The sequence below is a fragment of the Symsagittifera roscoffensis genome, chromosome 3, assembly GCF_963678635.1.
Source record: "Symsagittifera roscoffensis chromosome 3, txSymRosc1.1, whole genome shotgun sequence".
NCBI classification, from domain to species: Eukaryota; Metazoa; Xenacoelomorpha; order Acoela; family Convolutidae; genus Symsagittifera; species Symsagittifera roscoffensis.
The window spans coordinates 6,734,366-6,750,124 of NC_087064.1; the positions used below are offsets into that span (position 1 = coordinate 6,734,366).

Below are 15,759 nucleotides of genomic sequence, written 5' to 3' on the forward strand. Positions count from 1 at the left end.
TTCTTTTCTGTAAAACTTAGGATCATGGAAACTTTGTAAAATAGAAACGTTGTTTTAACGTGGATGAAAAGTAATTATAAAAAGTAAATCTTGTCTGGATTTTTTTTGGCTCTGGAATTCTCGACTGAACTAACTTCAACCGATCAAAACTTCGAAAGCATCGTGTTTCTGAAGGCGTATTGAAAGTCGAATTTTCAAAATTTATGTAATTACTATGTAGAATCGAAATCATCATCGAAATTTATAATTTTCGTCTAAAAACCTAAAAATTTTAATTTAAAGTGTTACGTTTTTTGACATTTTCAACTGGCGTTGTTATTTGCTCTAACAGTCTGTATGCGTCTTTTATACTGATTTTTTTTTCAAAAAGATGTTATTTGAAGTTTTTAAAATTATATGTATCTTGTTTTTTGCTTTAACAGTTGGCATATGTTTTCATTTCGTTTCATTTTATATTTTTCGTTTTATTTTTTCCAACGTGTATCAATAAATATTTAAGTGAATGTATTTGGAATTAAATTAGAAGCCTATAAAATTCAGTGAAATATTCGGACATCATTAAACAGTTTCCAAAGTTCACTGTGTCGAGAGAAACAGGCGAGAAAAAACTGAGTTACGAGACCAAACTGTGCACTGGATAGGCGCATAATTTTGTGTCTGTATGTTCGTGGATTCCAGAGATCTCTTTTAACAAGTTCCAAAAAGTATTTGGATGCCACTTGCAAAAGTTTCGTGGATTCCGCGTACAAATAGCTGTAACAAAAATTTTGTCGGCTTAATTGTTTTGTTGTGAATTCCGCAACAAGTAAATATAGCTAGTTGTTCTGGATTCCGCAAAAGGTAAGCGGAATCCACAAAATTTAAATGGAATCCGCAAACAAAATGCTGAATCCACTTAAAATTTGCAGATTCCACTTACAATTTGCGGAATCCACTTACAATTTGCCGACTCCGCCTAAAAATGCGGATTCCGCAAAAGCTCAATGCAATTATGCACATGTCTTATTATCTGTTTGTGGATTCCACAAAATGTTCTGGATTCCGTAAATACAGTTGCGGATTCCGCTAATATAGGTGCGGATTCCGCAAATTTGCCTATTTTTGGAGCGATTTTGAGCGGTACAATGGTTTAAGCAATTGTTTGTGGAATCCAAAACAGCAAAAAGATCAAAGAAAAGTAGAAATGTTGCGAATTCCGCGACAAATCTGATTTTGGCCGGTTGAGAAATCCGTTTACAATGCACAGAATGCACAGTTTGGCCTCGTAATGTGTTTGCTTTTCTGTCTAAGTACGAGCACGTGAAGTTATCTCATTTAGACAAAACTGGATCATTAGGTAATTTTTTTGTTCCGCTGAGAATTCAGAAAATTGAACTCGATCTAGTTTCGACTCGTTTTCCTTCTACAAGCATATTCGACTTTTCACACACGTGAAACGACAATTCTTAACAAGCGACAATTTGTAACAGGCATTAATTCGTAACAGGCGATAATTTGCAACAATAATTTAAGCGGTAAACACTAATTTATGCGCATCATTCCTCTCGTGTAGGATGTAAGCGCAGCGGAGCTAGCGTATTTTACTTGCCAATGCCTTTGTTACGAATTGTCGCCTGTTATGAATTTTCTCAGTACCCTTTTCCCAAGCATTATTCGACTTTCCCATGTTTTATCAAAAGTTGCTAAAACATAATTTGAAAAACTCGTTCAATTAGTTATTGATGTGCTGTTGAACTTTTTTGGGTGGAATATAAAAACTTGGTTTCGAGTTTTCGATTTCAGTTTATGGCTGCGTATGTGTCTCATTTCATGCCCCTACCTAAAACCTTGACAAGATCATTTTTTAAATTTTCCGAGGACTGTGATCTCTGAGGCTATATTAGATCATACTTACATAGGAACCTGATTTTCTTGCTTTTGTTTTCAATAGAAATTTCTGTGCTTGTTGAATGATTTAAGAAAAAGGCAAAAAACCTTCCAATTGAAATCCAATTTGTTATTTTAGTTTTTAAGGCAGTACTGATCTTTGTAAGGACCTAATTTGACATTGATGTAATTAATTTAAACACTGATAGCTGATCATCATAATTATATCTCTAATAAGAGCCACGCCAACAAGCACATGACGTCCATCTGAGCGCGCGTGCAAATGAATTTGATGGTTTTGATGTGACTGGCTAATGAATGTGGTGACACATTAGCTTTAGAAACATTGCGAAACTCGCGAACAAATAGCTTCAAGATTTTCTTAACTTTCCAAACTGTTTTCTATTATATATGTAAGTGTCAGATATTCAAGCGAACTTCACAGTGAAGTTGAATGGGTGTTTTTCTTGGAGACTATGTTGAATTTTTGTGGGTTTATCGGAGGTTCCGAGTGTCTATTGTTCTCCGGGTACCCATCTGTGGTCGGCTTTCTTCTTTCGGAACCGGATGATTGTAGCATCAATGTCGGCTGCTGCCTTTTTGTCCCTTTGATCTTCTTTAATCCGGATGTTGGACAGATGAAGAAGGGCCAAGTTTTTCTGGGTCTTCTCCAGTGAATCTTCCAGCTGATTGTTGGCCTGAACAAAAATTCTAACATATTCTCATCAATCATCAAAGGGCAATCATGCAAACGTCATTATCATTTTTTTGGATTCTGATAATCTTATTCTTATACCAACATGAGCTCAGTTTTCTACAAAAATCATCTATCTCAAAAAAAGCCAAGGCAACGCTCGTCTGTTATTTTTTCTGCTCCTTGTCCTTAGTTTTTTGAAATACCTCCATAAACAGACTGATTTGTTTTCAAATTGAAAAATTATAAATAATATATCCAATAAAAAACAAAAAACGCTCGCGGTGGTTTGTTTCTGCCAATTTTTCTGAACATTTATCTTTTTGGGTTTTATTTCAGTAGAAAGTGATCTTGGTTGATATTTCTACCATTCTTTTATAACGGTTACATAGCAGTAAGTAAACAATCGCATATTCATACTCGTCTGTAAGTAGACAAATACTAAATTAACCAATGAAATAGTCAAGAGACAAAGCAAACGTACAAAATCAATAATTTTCTAGTTCCCAAAATCAAATCTTTTACATCGTAAGCTGGAAATTATGCGATCGAATTTAATTGGGTAATTTTAGCCAATCTATTTCAACTTAGACGGTCAGGCATTCCGATCAACCTTTCCAGCGGATAAAAATATTAGCCGAATTTTCCGAAAAGATGGAACTTTGTAAAATAATCAAACCAATTTTGAGTTACTTGTGAAACCTTGCTCAGACAAGAAAAACTTGGTAAAATGGCTCGACAAAACACACACAAATTCAATTTTTTTTATCATTTTGGCTAATAATTTTATCTGCTTGAAATGGCAGAACTATTTCATTTGAAATGGCAGAAAATGTCGATGGAACTTGATTGGCTAATTAGCCAATCAAATTCAACCACATTGATTTCAGTTCAAGAGATGTAGAAATAATGATTTTGGGCCGTTTAGTGCATAAGACCCGTAGTGGCTTACTTCCGCGTTATCTACTTACAGATCGCAATCCGTTTCAACCAATGACCGCCGGACCAAGGTAACATCCCCCCAAAGCCGCTTAGGGGTGAGGATGTTGAATTGGTTCTGAGTTCGAATTTTCGACCAATCAGAATTCAGTTTCTTACATGCAAATCTTGGTAAAATTTAATTTAAATTGAACGCTGGCGTGGAGGGTCTTAGCTTGGCCTGAGTGAACTTGATCCTGATCGCCCGCTGTGACATAATTTTGACTTTCAAGCTAAAACTAATTCAAAGTGGTTCATTCAAGTTTTGCGTATGCAGTTTGTCGGCGGTTTATGACTTTTTTGGTTCTTTTTTTTTGGCAGATCGTTGTTGAATAAAAGGTGTTTCGAATTCGTTGGCTTCAAGTTATTCAAAAATGAACGTCTCTGAAAAATAGCTATCTTGGCAGCTGAAATGCAACTTTAAAAATTCGATTGCAATTTCAACCCTATTTAGCGGTAGGGTGACAATTCGTACCAGGCGACAATTCGTAACAAGCGATATTTCGTAACAATGCATTGGCAAGCAGAATACGCTTGCTCTGCTGTGCTTGCATCCGGCACGAGCGGAATAGTGCGCATAAATTAGTGTTTGCTGCTTAAATTTTTGTTTTTGAATTGTCGCTTGTTACGAATTGTCGCCTGTTACGAGTTGTCGCCTGTTACGAATTGTCGCCTGTTACGAATTGTCGCCTGTTACGAATTGTCGCATCACGCTATTTAGCTGTCTCTAGGTCAGAAATTGAAGACGTTGTCCAATAAGGTTGTTTAAATTTAAAACCATATAGAGGTTGTTGATTGGTTACAAGTTTTAACTTGTAACCAATCAACAACCTCTACCTGGTTTTACATTTGTCATGAGAAATCCCACTCTCTATCCCCGGCTCTCTGTCAAGAAAACAGCCCCCCCCCCAAAAAAAAATGTTTTTCCAGCTTTGGTCTGCTCACCCTGATAAGGTCCCTGGCATCTGGCACGTTGGTGCCTGGATGTCTGTTGTAGACTTTGACCATTGGTCTGTCCAGTCGCTCTCTGCTCTGTAGGTCCGAGTAGGCCACTGGGCCTAGATTGTAGCCCCTAGACACATCCGTCATCTCGTAGTGCCGCGTGTTCTTGTTGTACGCAGTCCTGTTCTCCGCCTCCCCCATACTCAAGTGTTGCTGAAATATTTGTTCTAATTAAATATTAAGCCAGAGTAGTTGGTCGTCATTTCGAAAAAAAATCAGCTTTCCTTTTTTTAAACTATTTTTGACGTGAAAGTGTTTAACACGAACAACTGATGATCGGGCAAGTATTGCTGAAACAAGCGTGGCAAGGATAAAGTTAATAATTTTTCAAACAAGAATAGGCGGTTGCCATTTTGGGAAAATAATTTCAGCTTTCTGATTTATTTTGCTATTTTTTGTGGTAAAAGTGTTAATCACGATTCAATGATAACCGGGATAAATAATTTGAAAATTAAAGTATTATCAGCTTTGCAGTGTATTATCCCTACATCCTAATCAAATCAGGGGCGGATTTAGGGGGGGCGGGGGTGGGTGGACGCTTTCCTCAGGGATTCGACCCCCTGCCGACCCAAAGGGTCCCCCTTTGATACTTTTTAAGAAATCGATTTTTGGCCGACCGACCCTAAAGTTTTTCTGAAGGCGCCTTTGGCGCCAATATATACTAACTTTGAGGGGGAGCGCGCGCCAAAAAAAAGCGATTTTTTTTGTCAAAATTTTTCAAAAAGTGTCCAAAAACGGCTTTTCTGACTGTTTTTTCTGCGGCGCTGAAAATTTACCCCAAAATTGGGGAAAACAGTGCTTTCGGAGAGCTCGAAAAATCAATTTGGTCGACCTAAAAAAAGGTCAAAATTTTCGAAGACAAAGATTTTGAATATAATTATGTATGTCGAAATAACCCGCAGCTTACAACATGCATGATCCTGCAAGGAAAAAAATTGTTTGCAAAATGTGATATTTTGATAAAATTATATACTCAAATATATATTATTTTATCTAAATGTATTATCAAATTGACAAATACGAGACTGAATAGTGCATGGATGCTTACCATTAGGGTGATGGTCTCTGCTAGTCGCTGTGTGAGGGCATCATTGACACAGTTGTGCAGTCGCTTGGCCTCCCTGGCCGCCTCGTCCACCGCCTCCGCGATACTCAATCTCTGCTGCCTGCTCTTCTCAATCAGGTCACGTGACTCATCAATAGCCTCCGCAGCCTACGAGACAAAAATCAAATCCAGGTTTAAAAAAAATCAATGAAGCATGGGTGTGGCTAAGTCTCCGCCTCTCAATCGGAAGGTCGGATGTTTGAGACTCCAAATGATTCGTGCTCGTTGCTTGAGGGTCAGGTAACATTACATAGCCCAGAAACAGAACCCAAAATCTTGCATGTAATTTAAACCGAGGGCTCAACAGTGGTTCTCGATAAAGAACTCGTATGTTGTTGTTTCTTTCCCTTGAGAATAAATTGTGAATTTTAGTTACCTCAGGAGTGTAGGGTCCGAGGTTGCTCAGGGGAGGGGTGCTAGGTCTCTCCCCGTCCAGGGGTCTGAAGGTCCTCGCAGTGTACACTCCAGACTTCATCATAGCGCCTCTGTCTCCCCTTTCCGAAGCCAGAAGATCATCTCCAACGTTCGCTGTCTTGGCCAGAATTTCCTAAAAATTTTTCAAAAAAACTTTCAAATTTTTTTGTAGAAGTAAAATCGATTCTCTAGTTATGAATGATGGAATTGAATGATGAGTAAAATTGGTTGATCATAATAAAAAATCTCAATCCTAATAGCCAAAAAACGTTGGCTCGTGTTTGAAAACGGCTGAAAAAAAACTAATTTTTCTTTTTGGGAAGCCAAAATTATCTGTCATTTATGGATCAACCAGCAGAAATTAGGGCTCCAAACATGAAAAAAACCAAGCAAGGGTGATTTTAAATTTGGTGAGGTATGAATGAATTGCTGGTTTGGTTGAAAGATGTCCCGAAATAGGAAACTGCTGCAAAGTTTCATGGATATTAATCGATTATATTGATATGAAATGGATCAAGTTTTTACTAATTTTTGAACCTATAAGATCCCCTTTACCCATTTAAAATTAGTTTTTTATTGCGCAAATAATTGATTGATTCTACCGAACCATATATAATTCATTTCATGGTCTAAATTAGCCAGGATATTTGATTATTTAGACACAATTTTAGGTTTAAAAAATCCATTGTGATCGATTATGAACCATCAAACTCCAACTTCAGTTCGGGAAAATGAAATTATGCAAAAATAGACAGAAGTGAATTACTTACAAATGGCTTCTGCAACACATGGAAAAGACAACAGAAAGTTATTATTTATAAACTAGTTCTAAGGCAACTAAAAACGAACAAAAAATGAATTTAAGAACATAAAGATATAAATATAATGAGAAACAATAAATGATGTTCAGCGAACCGATTGCGCGGGTAACATCACAGTTCTGGGAACTGTGATTGTTGCTGATTTTGATCTCTGTTCAGAAAAAAATGAATTAATTTGACATCGAGGTTCAAATATGATAGTTGGGTCCCTGAAAACAGCTTGTACCAGGGGCGGATTTAGGGGGGGCGGGGGGGGACGCCCTCTCCCTCAGGGATTCGACCCCCTGCCGACCCAAAGGGTCCCCCCTTTGATACTTTTTCAAGAATCCATTTTTGGCCGACCGAGCCTAAAATTTTTCTAAAGGCGCCTTTGGCGCCAATATATACTAACTTTGAGGGGGAGCGCGCGCCCAAAAAAAACGCGATTTTTTTGTCAAAATTTTTCAAAAAGTGCCCAAAAACGGCTTTTTTGACTGTTTTTTCACAAATTTGCCTGCGGCGCAGAAAATTTAGCCAAAATAGGGGGAAAACAGTGCTTTGGGAGAGCTCGAAAAATCAATTTGGTCGACCTAAAAAAAAGGTCGTCAAATTTTTGGAAAATCCGCCCCCCCCCCTCGAGAAAATCCTAGATCCGCCCGTGGCTTGTACTAAAGATGGGTCCCTCGATTTTTGAGAAATATTCAAAAACACGGTTAAACAATTACTCGCACTCTTTCGGAAAAATTTAAGCGCAAAAAAAGTTCATCATCAGGGGCCATCTAATTTTGAGGTACCCAACAATAATATCAGCAAAACCTGCAGTAGGTATCGAAAAGTATCAAGTATCAGAGAGCTGAAATAGTAAAAAAAAAAACTATTCTACAATTTTATTATCACATTCAGAATGGCAAAAGTTGGGTAGCCTAAAAATGGCTCTTTTCCAGTTCCCCCCTTTCAAATTCAATTTTGAAAATTCTATTTAACGTTGTCACAATGCAATGAAATTTGGCGTGATGAACCAATCGACAATTGTGAACAGATTTGTTCTTCATACTTTACAGCGTAACTTCACGCATTTAGCCGTAATAACACGTAAAACAAATATAAAACTCGTTATTTTGAAATGGGGGAACTGGAAAAGAGCCCTAAAAATATATTTGGTGTAGTGTTGAGCGTGAGTGTTACCGTAATTTTGCGGCTGTCCAGTTTGGGTGTCTTCATTCCGGTGGAAGATGTGGTGGTGTTAGGTCTGCTGCTATCCATGCCCAGTGCATTCTGCAACATGCCCCCTCCCCCCACAGAAGAGGGGGACATTAGTTGGCTCTTGAGCAGGTGGTCGTGTCGGATCGAGTTGCGAGAATGGCAGATCAGTTCCAGCACTTCACTTCTCTCGTCCAGCACTCTGGCTAGTCTCTTGCGCGATTGGTCCATCAACTGAAACACAATTGTGAAGTCCAATGCATTAAGCTAAGCACAAAATGGGGTCTTTTTAGCAATCCCCAAACCCTATGGCACCTAGAAGAGAATTGCCACCGCCTATAAAGAACTGATTCCACGGTTGAGCATACTTGAGTTATGTACCTGGTTACGAATCCCCTTTCCGCAATAGGGGTGGGGGATAGTTAAAAAAATATTTTTAACTATTGCCCACCCCTATTGCGGAAAGTGGATTCGTAACCAGGTACATAATTCAAGTATGCTCAAATTGGGCAAATTGGGGAAAATAATCAGATAACGCTGGTGGCCGACAGAATTAGGCATTTTGAGGGATATGTCATCAAATTATTAGTAATATGTTACATTTGGTTGCCTAAATTTGCTTTGAAAGTGATATTCATTAAGAAATTTTTAGCTTCAAAAAATTCAATTTTTGTTCAATATTGTAAAACTTAATCGCAATTTATCTTTTGATTCGTTTATCTTTTAGTTAGTTATCTGCTTTGTTAAAGCCTGAATTAACCGCCTTGAATTATATTGAAACTAAAATCATCAGAAAATTTTGAAGGTTTTAGCAAAAATTAATTATTGTACTGATGTTTTTTTGTTAATTCATGGTCGCAATGCTTCATTTGATAGCTCATATTTCTCGGTTCATAAAATTTTGCGTTTTTTGCGCTCGCAACCCTGGATTTCAAAAAAATTTCACGATTCTTGGAGTTTTTGTAAAGATTTTTACCGATCTTCAAGATTCTTGACACAATCTTACCAAGTTTTCATGGTTTTCCTTCAAGATTTGTCAAAGATCGCTATGATTGCTGGGCCTGGGGATCCACAAAATTAAGCAGCATATAAAATGGCTCTTTTCAATCATAGCCACGTCAGTCTAACAATGAAAAATATAAGCTTCACTACACTGTGATTTAAAGGGGGGGTTGCAAAAGGACTATCAAGAGGCTGTAAACACTATAACCAAAAGAGAAGCATGTTGCTAGCAAGTAATAGTAATATTTTCTTATACCAATTTTAGGACAAGTCACCTTCCATTTAGTTTGTAAGTGGTTCATTGCCTAGTTCCGTATCCAGAGCTGTGTCAAGGAAAATATTTTAGAAATTGAGTTTCGTTGAAATGAGTTTTGCTGTTCATTTCAGCTTTCTATAGTTCGTAAATGAAGACTTTACTTTTTTGATACTTTTTTGTTCTCAGGCGAACTTACAGCACGGTAATCCCACTAATCCTGCAAAACTTTTATAACCTGTTTGATTATATTTCAATCTCTCAATTTGATTTGACTACAGATTTTTTTTCACTCATAAGTGCTAAATTCTTTCAAACAAATTTTAAATTCAGGCCCCACTTCCCGTGAGAAACGGCTGAAAACTCTTTTGACGGTGTTTCATGAGCAAAGAGGTATCAAAACGAAGACAAAAAGGTATCAATTGGCGGCGTGCTCTTACTGTTCTAAAATGAAATTTTAATTAAAAAACTACTTTGACTCTTGTTTTCAACAATTTAATCAAAACTATTATTAATATAACTTTAGTCAAAGCGCTTCCCTATGATTAAAAAAAATTTCGCATAAGAAATGAGAAAATTTTGAGCATTTTTTCTCTAGTAACACCACGCATAATAAACGACACAAGACTGAAAAAATCAAAACACTTCTGAAAGAAGTTCAAAGATGTTTGATTGTAGCTATTCAAAATTATCAAACAAAAAAAGTAGGTGGTCGAATCCCTGAAGAAAGGCGTCCGTCGCACCCCCTTCCCTTAAATCCGCCTGTATGTTGTACAGGAGTTATTGCCAATGTTTGGCTTCTGTTTTGACTTACGCAGAAAGTTGACAGATGTTTTTTTCGAGTTTTTCATCTGAAAGCTTCGATTCTCAAAACTACTGTTTACGAGGAATTTTTTAAAGCAGTTGAAGCATATGGATAATTCGAGTTTTACAAAATGATGAACTTTCACAACATTTTAATTTTACATTTTTATTTACATAAGTTTGATTTTTTTCTTGCACCAAATACCATTAGTTTTTTAGAATGATACGAGGGCAGCATGTATTCTTATGCTTGTGTGTTCCAGTAAGAATAGGTGGTAAAAACTTTTATAACTTTAAAGCTCAAAATTTTTCTATGGCAACAATTTGTTTTTTGGGCTCGACAGGGATCAACCGAAATTTTGTCGCCTTAGTTGCTTCTCGGCCAATGTTTTTTCAATACTTTTTGAGACTGTTTGTGACTATCATCCAATACAAACATAAAAATTTGTAGGTATTTTTTTTCTGCTTTTTTGCAGCTATTTTTTGAACTTAATTTTTAGTTTCAAGTATTTTTTTGAACTTAATTTTTCAAAAACTACTTCCGTCATTTCCGGCTCTGCGTCACCTTTTGTAAATGATTTTTTTCCAAGTTATAATTTCAATATTTCAATTTGTTCAACTTAAATGTTCGGCGTGCATTATGAATTTTGAAATTATCATATAGATTGCATTAAGAATTATCTTTGCAGTTATCTGAAAGTCAAATTAAACTGAATATGCAAAATTAATTATCAATTTCAGAAGAATGTTGTCTTTGGAAATGCTCCCAAGAGTAACTAATTTTAACTTAATTTGTGAAACGATTCTCACAAGTTTTTTTGACCCCTAAAAACAATTGATTTTTCACTATATATAGTTTCGTCAATTTCCTTGTTAGATTTATTAGTGTGCAAAAATCAAATTAGGAATTGTAAAATGATTAATCTACATATCGCTAAAAGAGCGGATGTTTTTATTCAAATTTGTGTCATTTTTTAATTTTTTTGGCCTCCTTTTTTCTTGCCTTAAAACTAGCAAAGCACCCAATAAGAAATGATTGTGCTAGAGTTGTTGGTATATGTCAAAGCACGCAGCCTTATAAGCAAAAAGAATTGATACAGTGTTGAAGAGCCTCTCAGTTTTGCAGCAGAAGAAAAATTGTGCAAAATATATATGCCGCAGTGCACTTCAAGTTGAACTGAATGTATTGGAAAAAGTTCAAACTTGAGAGGGCAAAACCAATCAAGTTCAATTTGAGTTTGTAATAAAAGAAAGTAAGATTTTTTCATATTTATGAATTTTTTAAAATAGTCATCAGCTCTTCCGCACTAACCCGCATAATTTATGTTGAAATTTTTTTTGCTACTATAAGGCTAAGAGGCTGACGTTACGAAGTAAAAGATGACAAAAAATTGTTCAGAATTTTGAATTTTTTTTTCTTGACCGCATTAAGTTTCAAGTTTATGATGACAATTTTATATTAGTTTTAACAATGCAATTCAAACTTGGGGTAGGAAGTGCAAAAAAATGCATGCCTTTTCCCCGCGATTTGATATGACTATGGTATCATATAAACCACCCTCCATTAATTTGGAAATAATTGCATACCATTTTGGGTTGGAGCAATTGGAAAATATATGTTTATGTAGGCGAGCAGAAAATTTTTTTGCAGCTACTGAACTTCTTGCAGCTACTTGTGGCTGCCGCACAAATTCAGAGCACACCTTATTTTAGACAGAATGATAACAGTAAGGTAGTGATTGCCGAAGTCGCGTCAACGTGTTGCGAGATTGCCAACAGAGGGCAAGAATCTATACAGAAATTAGAGCCGGTTATCGCCGCGAGGCTGTTAAGCTATCACAATCAAAGACCACCAAACTGAAACCCGCTACTTGTTTCAACTAACTCACAATTAGATGTCATTATATAATTTTTCCAACTTCTGACGAAAATTGACAAAACTTTTTGCACGGTGCGTTTATTTTTCTCAAGAAAAATGTCGAATTTTTTATGCCAGCTATTTTTGATGTTTTTTTTTATCATTTGACACTTATCAATGGTTTGAGCTCAAATTTAAAAAAAATACCTGCGATAGTTGTTTGCAAATTAAGACGGTGTGAAATTGTCAGTTTAGCCGATTTAAGATAATAAACGTGCAATATACTTTGTGCTTTTAACGCGTAATTGGCGACTTAATTATTTCAAGAAGTCGGAAAATCCCGGCGTCGCCCTGATACAAGCAGTCTCATTAGTTTCGAACCGGTTGCCGAACGAGTAAGAGTTTAAACAACTGTTTCAATTATTTCTGCATAAGCACAACTTAAATCAGCAAAGAGAATTGTTTTAGACGAGCTGTTATTATTTTGACAAAACTGTTAATGTTTCAGGTAAAAAAAAACTGTAATAAAAATACATTGAAAACAAAATATTGCAAAATGTTGGCCTAACCTGAAAGAATTGCGGTTGGTTTTCTCAGGTAATTGATTCAACTTTCAAAAAAAAACTGACAAAAAATTTATGGATTGGTTTTTCTAGTCCGTCAAATTTCGATTTTAAGACAACAGTTTTTATTACAAAACATTTTAAATGAACAAAAAGAATGTCCTCAGCTCATTTTTCAAATTTTTTTATGCCTTTATCAAGTATAGTAAATTTATTGAGGTTCGAAAAATGCCATTTAGTCATTTTGGAATATATGTAACCGGCTAACTATAGCAAGCACGAGCGGCTAATTAGATGATTCCAAAATGACTTGAGGTTAACAACTTATTCTCAATAATCCGGTTCGAGACGCTGAGTGTAAACCTTTGAGTTTTACACAGAGTGCGGGGGATAAGAATAAATCATATGGAAAAAAAAAATTTAAAACTTTTTTTGATGGTTTTTGTGATGTTTTAAACATATCTATATATTTTTTCAGCTTTAGGACGCTTCGGAACACTCAGGGGGCTTAAGGATTGTCAGTATAGCCTAATTGGTTTAATTGGTTTAATTTTTTTTTGTAGTTTTTTGCAGTAGATATTTAATTCGTCATATAAATTGTTCAAAATTGAATTAAGCGTGTTATTGGGACTATTTATTGCCTTAATAGATACGAAAATCTTTTGTAATTACATAACGTGGGGGAATAATTTTTGAAAAAAAAATCTCTAAAAATTTTTTTTTTCGTGAAAACGTTTTCGTGAAAATATTTTTGATTTTGGAAGGTGAATCTGATGATCGAACAATGACAGTTCAAATACTTGAAAAGCGGTGGCTTTTAAAATAAAAGCTCTTTTTCTTTCCACCCCGCCCCCATTTGAATGTTTAATATGAAAAATTATTTTCAACGCTGTCATCATAATGCAATGAAACTTGGCATAGTGATCAAAATAACTGATATAAACTGAGATTTTCTTCATGCTTTACATTGTAACATTACGCGCTTAGCCATACAAACAAATAAAACAACAATCAAAATAGACATTTTGTTTTTTTTGGGCAGGGGTAGTAGAAAGAAGCCAAAGCGAGTGATTATAAAGAGGCTAGCCAGACTTACAATGAGGTGTTTCTTCGTTATCTTCAAGTGTCCCTCCAAGTTTTTCTTCAGATTCTCCAGCTCAGTTCTCTCCATCTCTATCGTCTTGTCCGCCTCGTCCAAATCCTTCTCGCGTTTCGGCCTCGTTTTCCGAATGTCTACACACTTCTTGTTCATCAAAATATCCTTCCGCATATTGTCCAACATCTTTTCCAGCGCTTCTTTCCCCCGAAGTAATAATTTCACCTCTTCGTTTTCCGTGATCAAGTTCTCTCGTAGTTTGATCACGACTACTCGAACCTCCCGAACATATCCGAATGCGACTGTGTTGCTATGACGAACTAGAACATCCCGCATGTGTGGTAAGGCGTCGTGTTGCCGACCATACTCTCGGTCGTTTTCCGATCTGCGATTCACACTCCGACCGAGCTTTATTTGTCGGACTGTGTCGTCTTGCCACTGTCTCGGTCCGACACAAGCGGTGCCCATGCGCATAATCGGTCGCAAGGGGGCGGGTGCCGACGATGGCTTCAAAGGAGTGGCACAAATATCGACCATGGTTTCCTTTATATACTACTTATAACTACTAATAACTACTACTCTCAGTAATCTAGTTCTAAGTTTATAATTTTGACGACTTCAATCAAGACTCCTCATTCAGAGCACGTGGAAAAATATGGAAAATTAATCGAAGCTGCCGGAATACCATTCAAATGTGCACCGGAAACGTTAATCAATAACTTGTGATCAATTTCTAGCGATGCATAAATTATTTTTGAGATGATTTTTGACACAGTTATATGTTTAGTTCACAATTAAATTGATACAAATTTTAGCACGCTGACTATTTTTTCTGGTTGCTATGTTTGAAAGCTTCAGTATGTGGTTTATTGAGCGTTTAACATAGATCACCACCAGAATATATTGTAGTGTAGACCGGTTTGAACAATATTACTTTGAACAAAACGAGACCAGGTGAAATTAATCAATAGCTTTTGAATACATTTTTAGCTGCGTTTTAACATCAGCTGTTTAGCTGTTGATTCAATCACAAGTACCATGTTAATGCTCTTGTAGCTGACAAAAACTGTGAGTTTGTATTAAGGGATCAGAAAATTTCACCCTGTGAACCAATTTCTAATTCATTTAATATCCAGATACATGCTCAACTTTGTATTTTAGGGCGGCGTCAAAAATGCTATAAGGGCAAGGAATAAGGCTAGTGTGACAGGTAGAGCCAATCGTACCAAGTGCCTCGGTCCCTTTGTAAACTTTTCAAGGGGATCAAGTTAATTTTTGATGTCTATTGGAACTTTCAGCGGCTCTTTCCACTTCCTAACACATTAAAAATTTTTCATCTTCTGAGTTAAGCTGCGTGTTTGTTTTTGTTCCGACTTTCGAAGAAACCGGAATAGTTATACTCGGTGTGGTTTTTTATTCAGTCAATTTCTGAGTTCAAATGTAAAAAGATATTTTACCTCCGATTGTTTTTTTAGAAATTTCTTGGGGTTTGAAATTTGCCAAATTGGTCATGTTCTGGACTAAATTATGCACGTTTTGAAAAATTTATTGTTCCAACTTTTGATACAAAAGTAACGGAATATTTGTCTTCGGGATGGGTTTTTTTTTCTTCAGACAAATTTCGACTTTTTAACTAGCCATTTTTGACAGAATTTTTTTATATCATTCGAAAGCTATTGTTGTCTTGAGCTTAAATTTGAAAAGATATTTCACCTGTGATCATTTTTCGTAAAGTTATGAGAGTTTAAAGATTGCCATTTTGCCATTTTGACCAATTTGGGACAATTAACGCGCGATATAATTCGCGCTATTAACGCGTAAGCGGAGATTTAATCCGTTTTAGAAATCGTCCCAAATTGGTTGAAAAAAGCTTTATTTGCCATAATTGATTTGTTACAAGGAGCGGAATCTATTGTTTTTTTACTTTATATGGCGTGCGGGGCGATGATTTTCATAGAAAAATTTTCAAATTTTAGAATAGTTTTTCATTTTATTTTATTTCATTCAATTTTTTTATGTTGTTCATGTTATTACTGCTCCATAAACGTTAAAAGGCAGTCGGAACTTTCAGGGCTTCGCCCTGATACGAGCAGTCTTGTTCATATTGCGTGGCGAAATATCCCG

At 36.1% G+C, this 15,759-nt stretch overlaps 2 protein-coding genes across 3 annotated transcripts in view; one reads left to right on the top strand and one right to left on the bottom strand.

The window, feature by feature from the left end:
• LOC134842433 (very-long-chain (3R)-3-hydroxyacyl-CoA dehydratase hpo-8-like) overlaps positions 1-15,759 on the top strand; it is a 491,300-nt gene that overhangs the window by 275,143 nt on the left and 200,398 nt on the right. The window lies entirely within an intron of this gene.
• LOC134842291 (tektin-like protein 1) lies at positions 1,954-14,560 on the bottom strand. The gene is made up of 6 exons (XM_063858562.1): positions 13,636-14,560; positions 8,045-8,293; positions 6,022-6,192; positions 5,589-5,753; positions 4,484-4,693; positions 1,954-2,564 (listed from the first exon to the last, which is right to left on the bottom strand). Exons 1-6 carry the CDS (start codon positions 14,170-14,172, stop codon positions 2,382-2,384), a joined length of 1,515 nt encoding a protein of 504 aa, XP_063714632.1. The 5' UTR covers positions 14,173-14,560; the 3' UTR covers positions 1,954-2,381.

Coding starts and splice junctions, on each gene's coding strand:
- LOC134842291 (XM_063858562.1), bottom strand. CDS start 14,172: ATGGTCGATATTTGTGCCACTCCTTTGAAGCCATCGTCGGCACCCGCC. Junction 5,754..6,021: donor TCGGACCCTACACTCCTGAG/GTAACTAAAATT, acceptor TTTGTCTCGTAG/GCTGCGGAGGCTATTGATGA. Junction 4,694..5,588: donor CAGAGACCATCACCCTAATG/GTAAGCATCCAT, acceptor CAAATATTTCAG/CAACACTTGAGTATGGGGGA.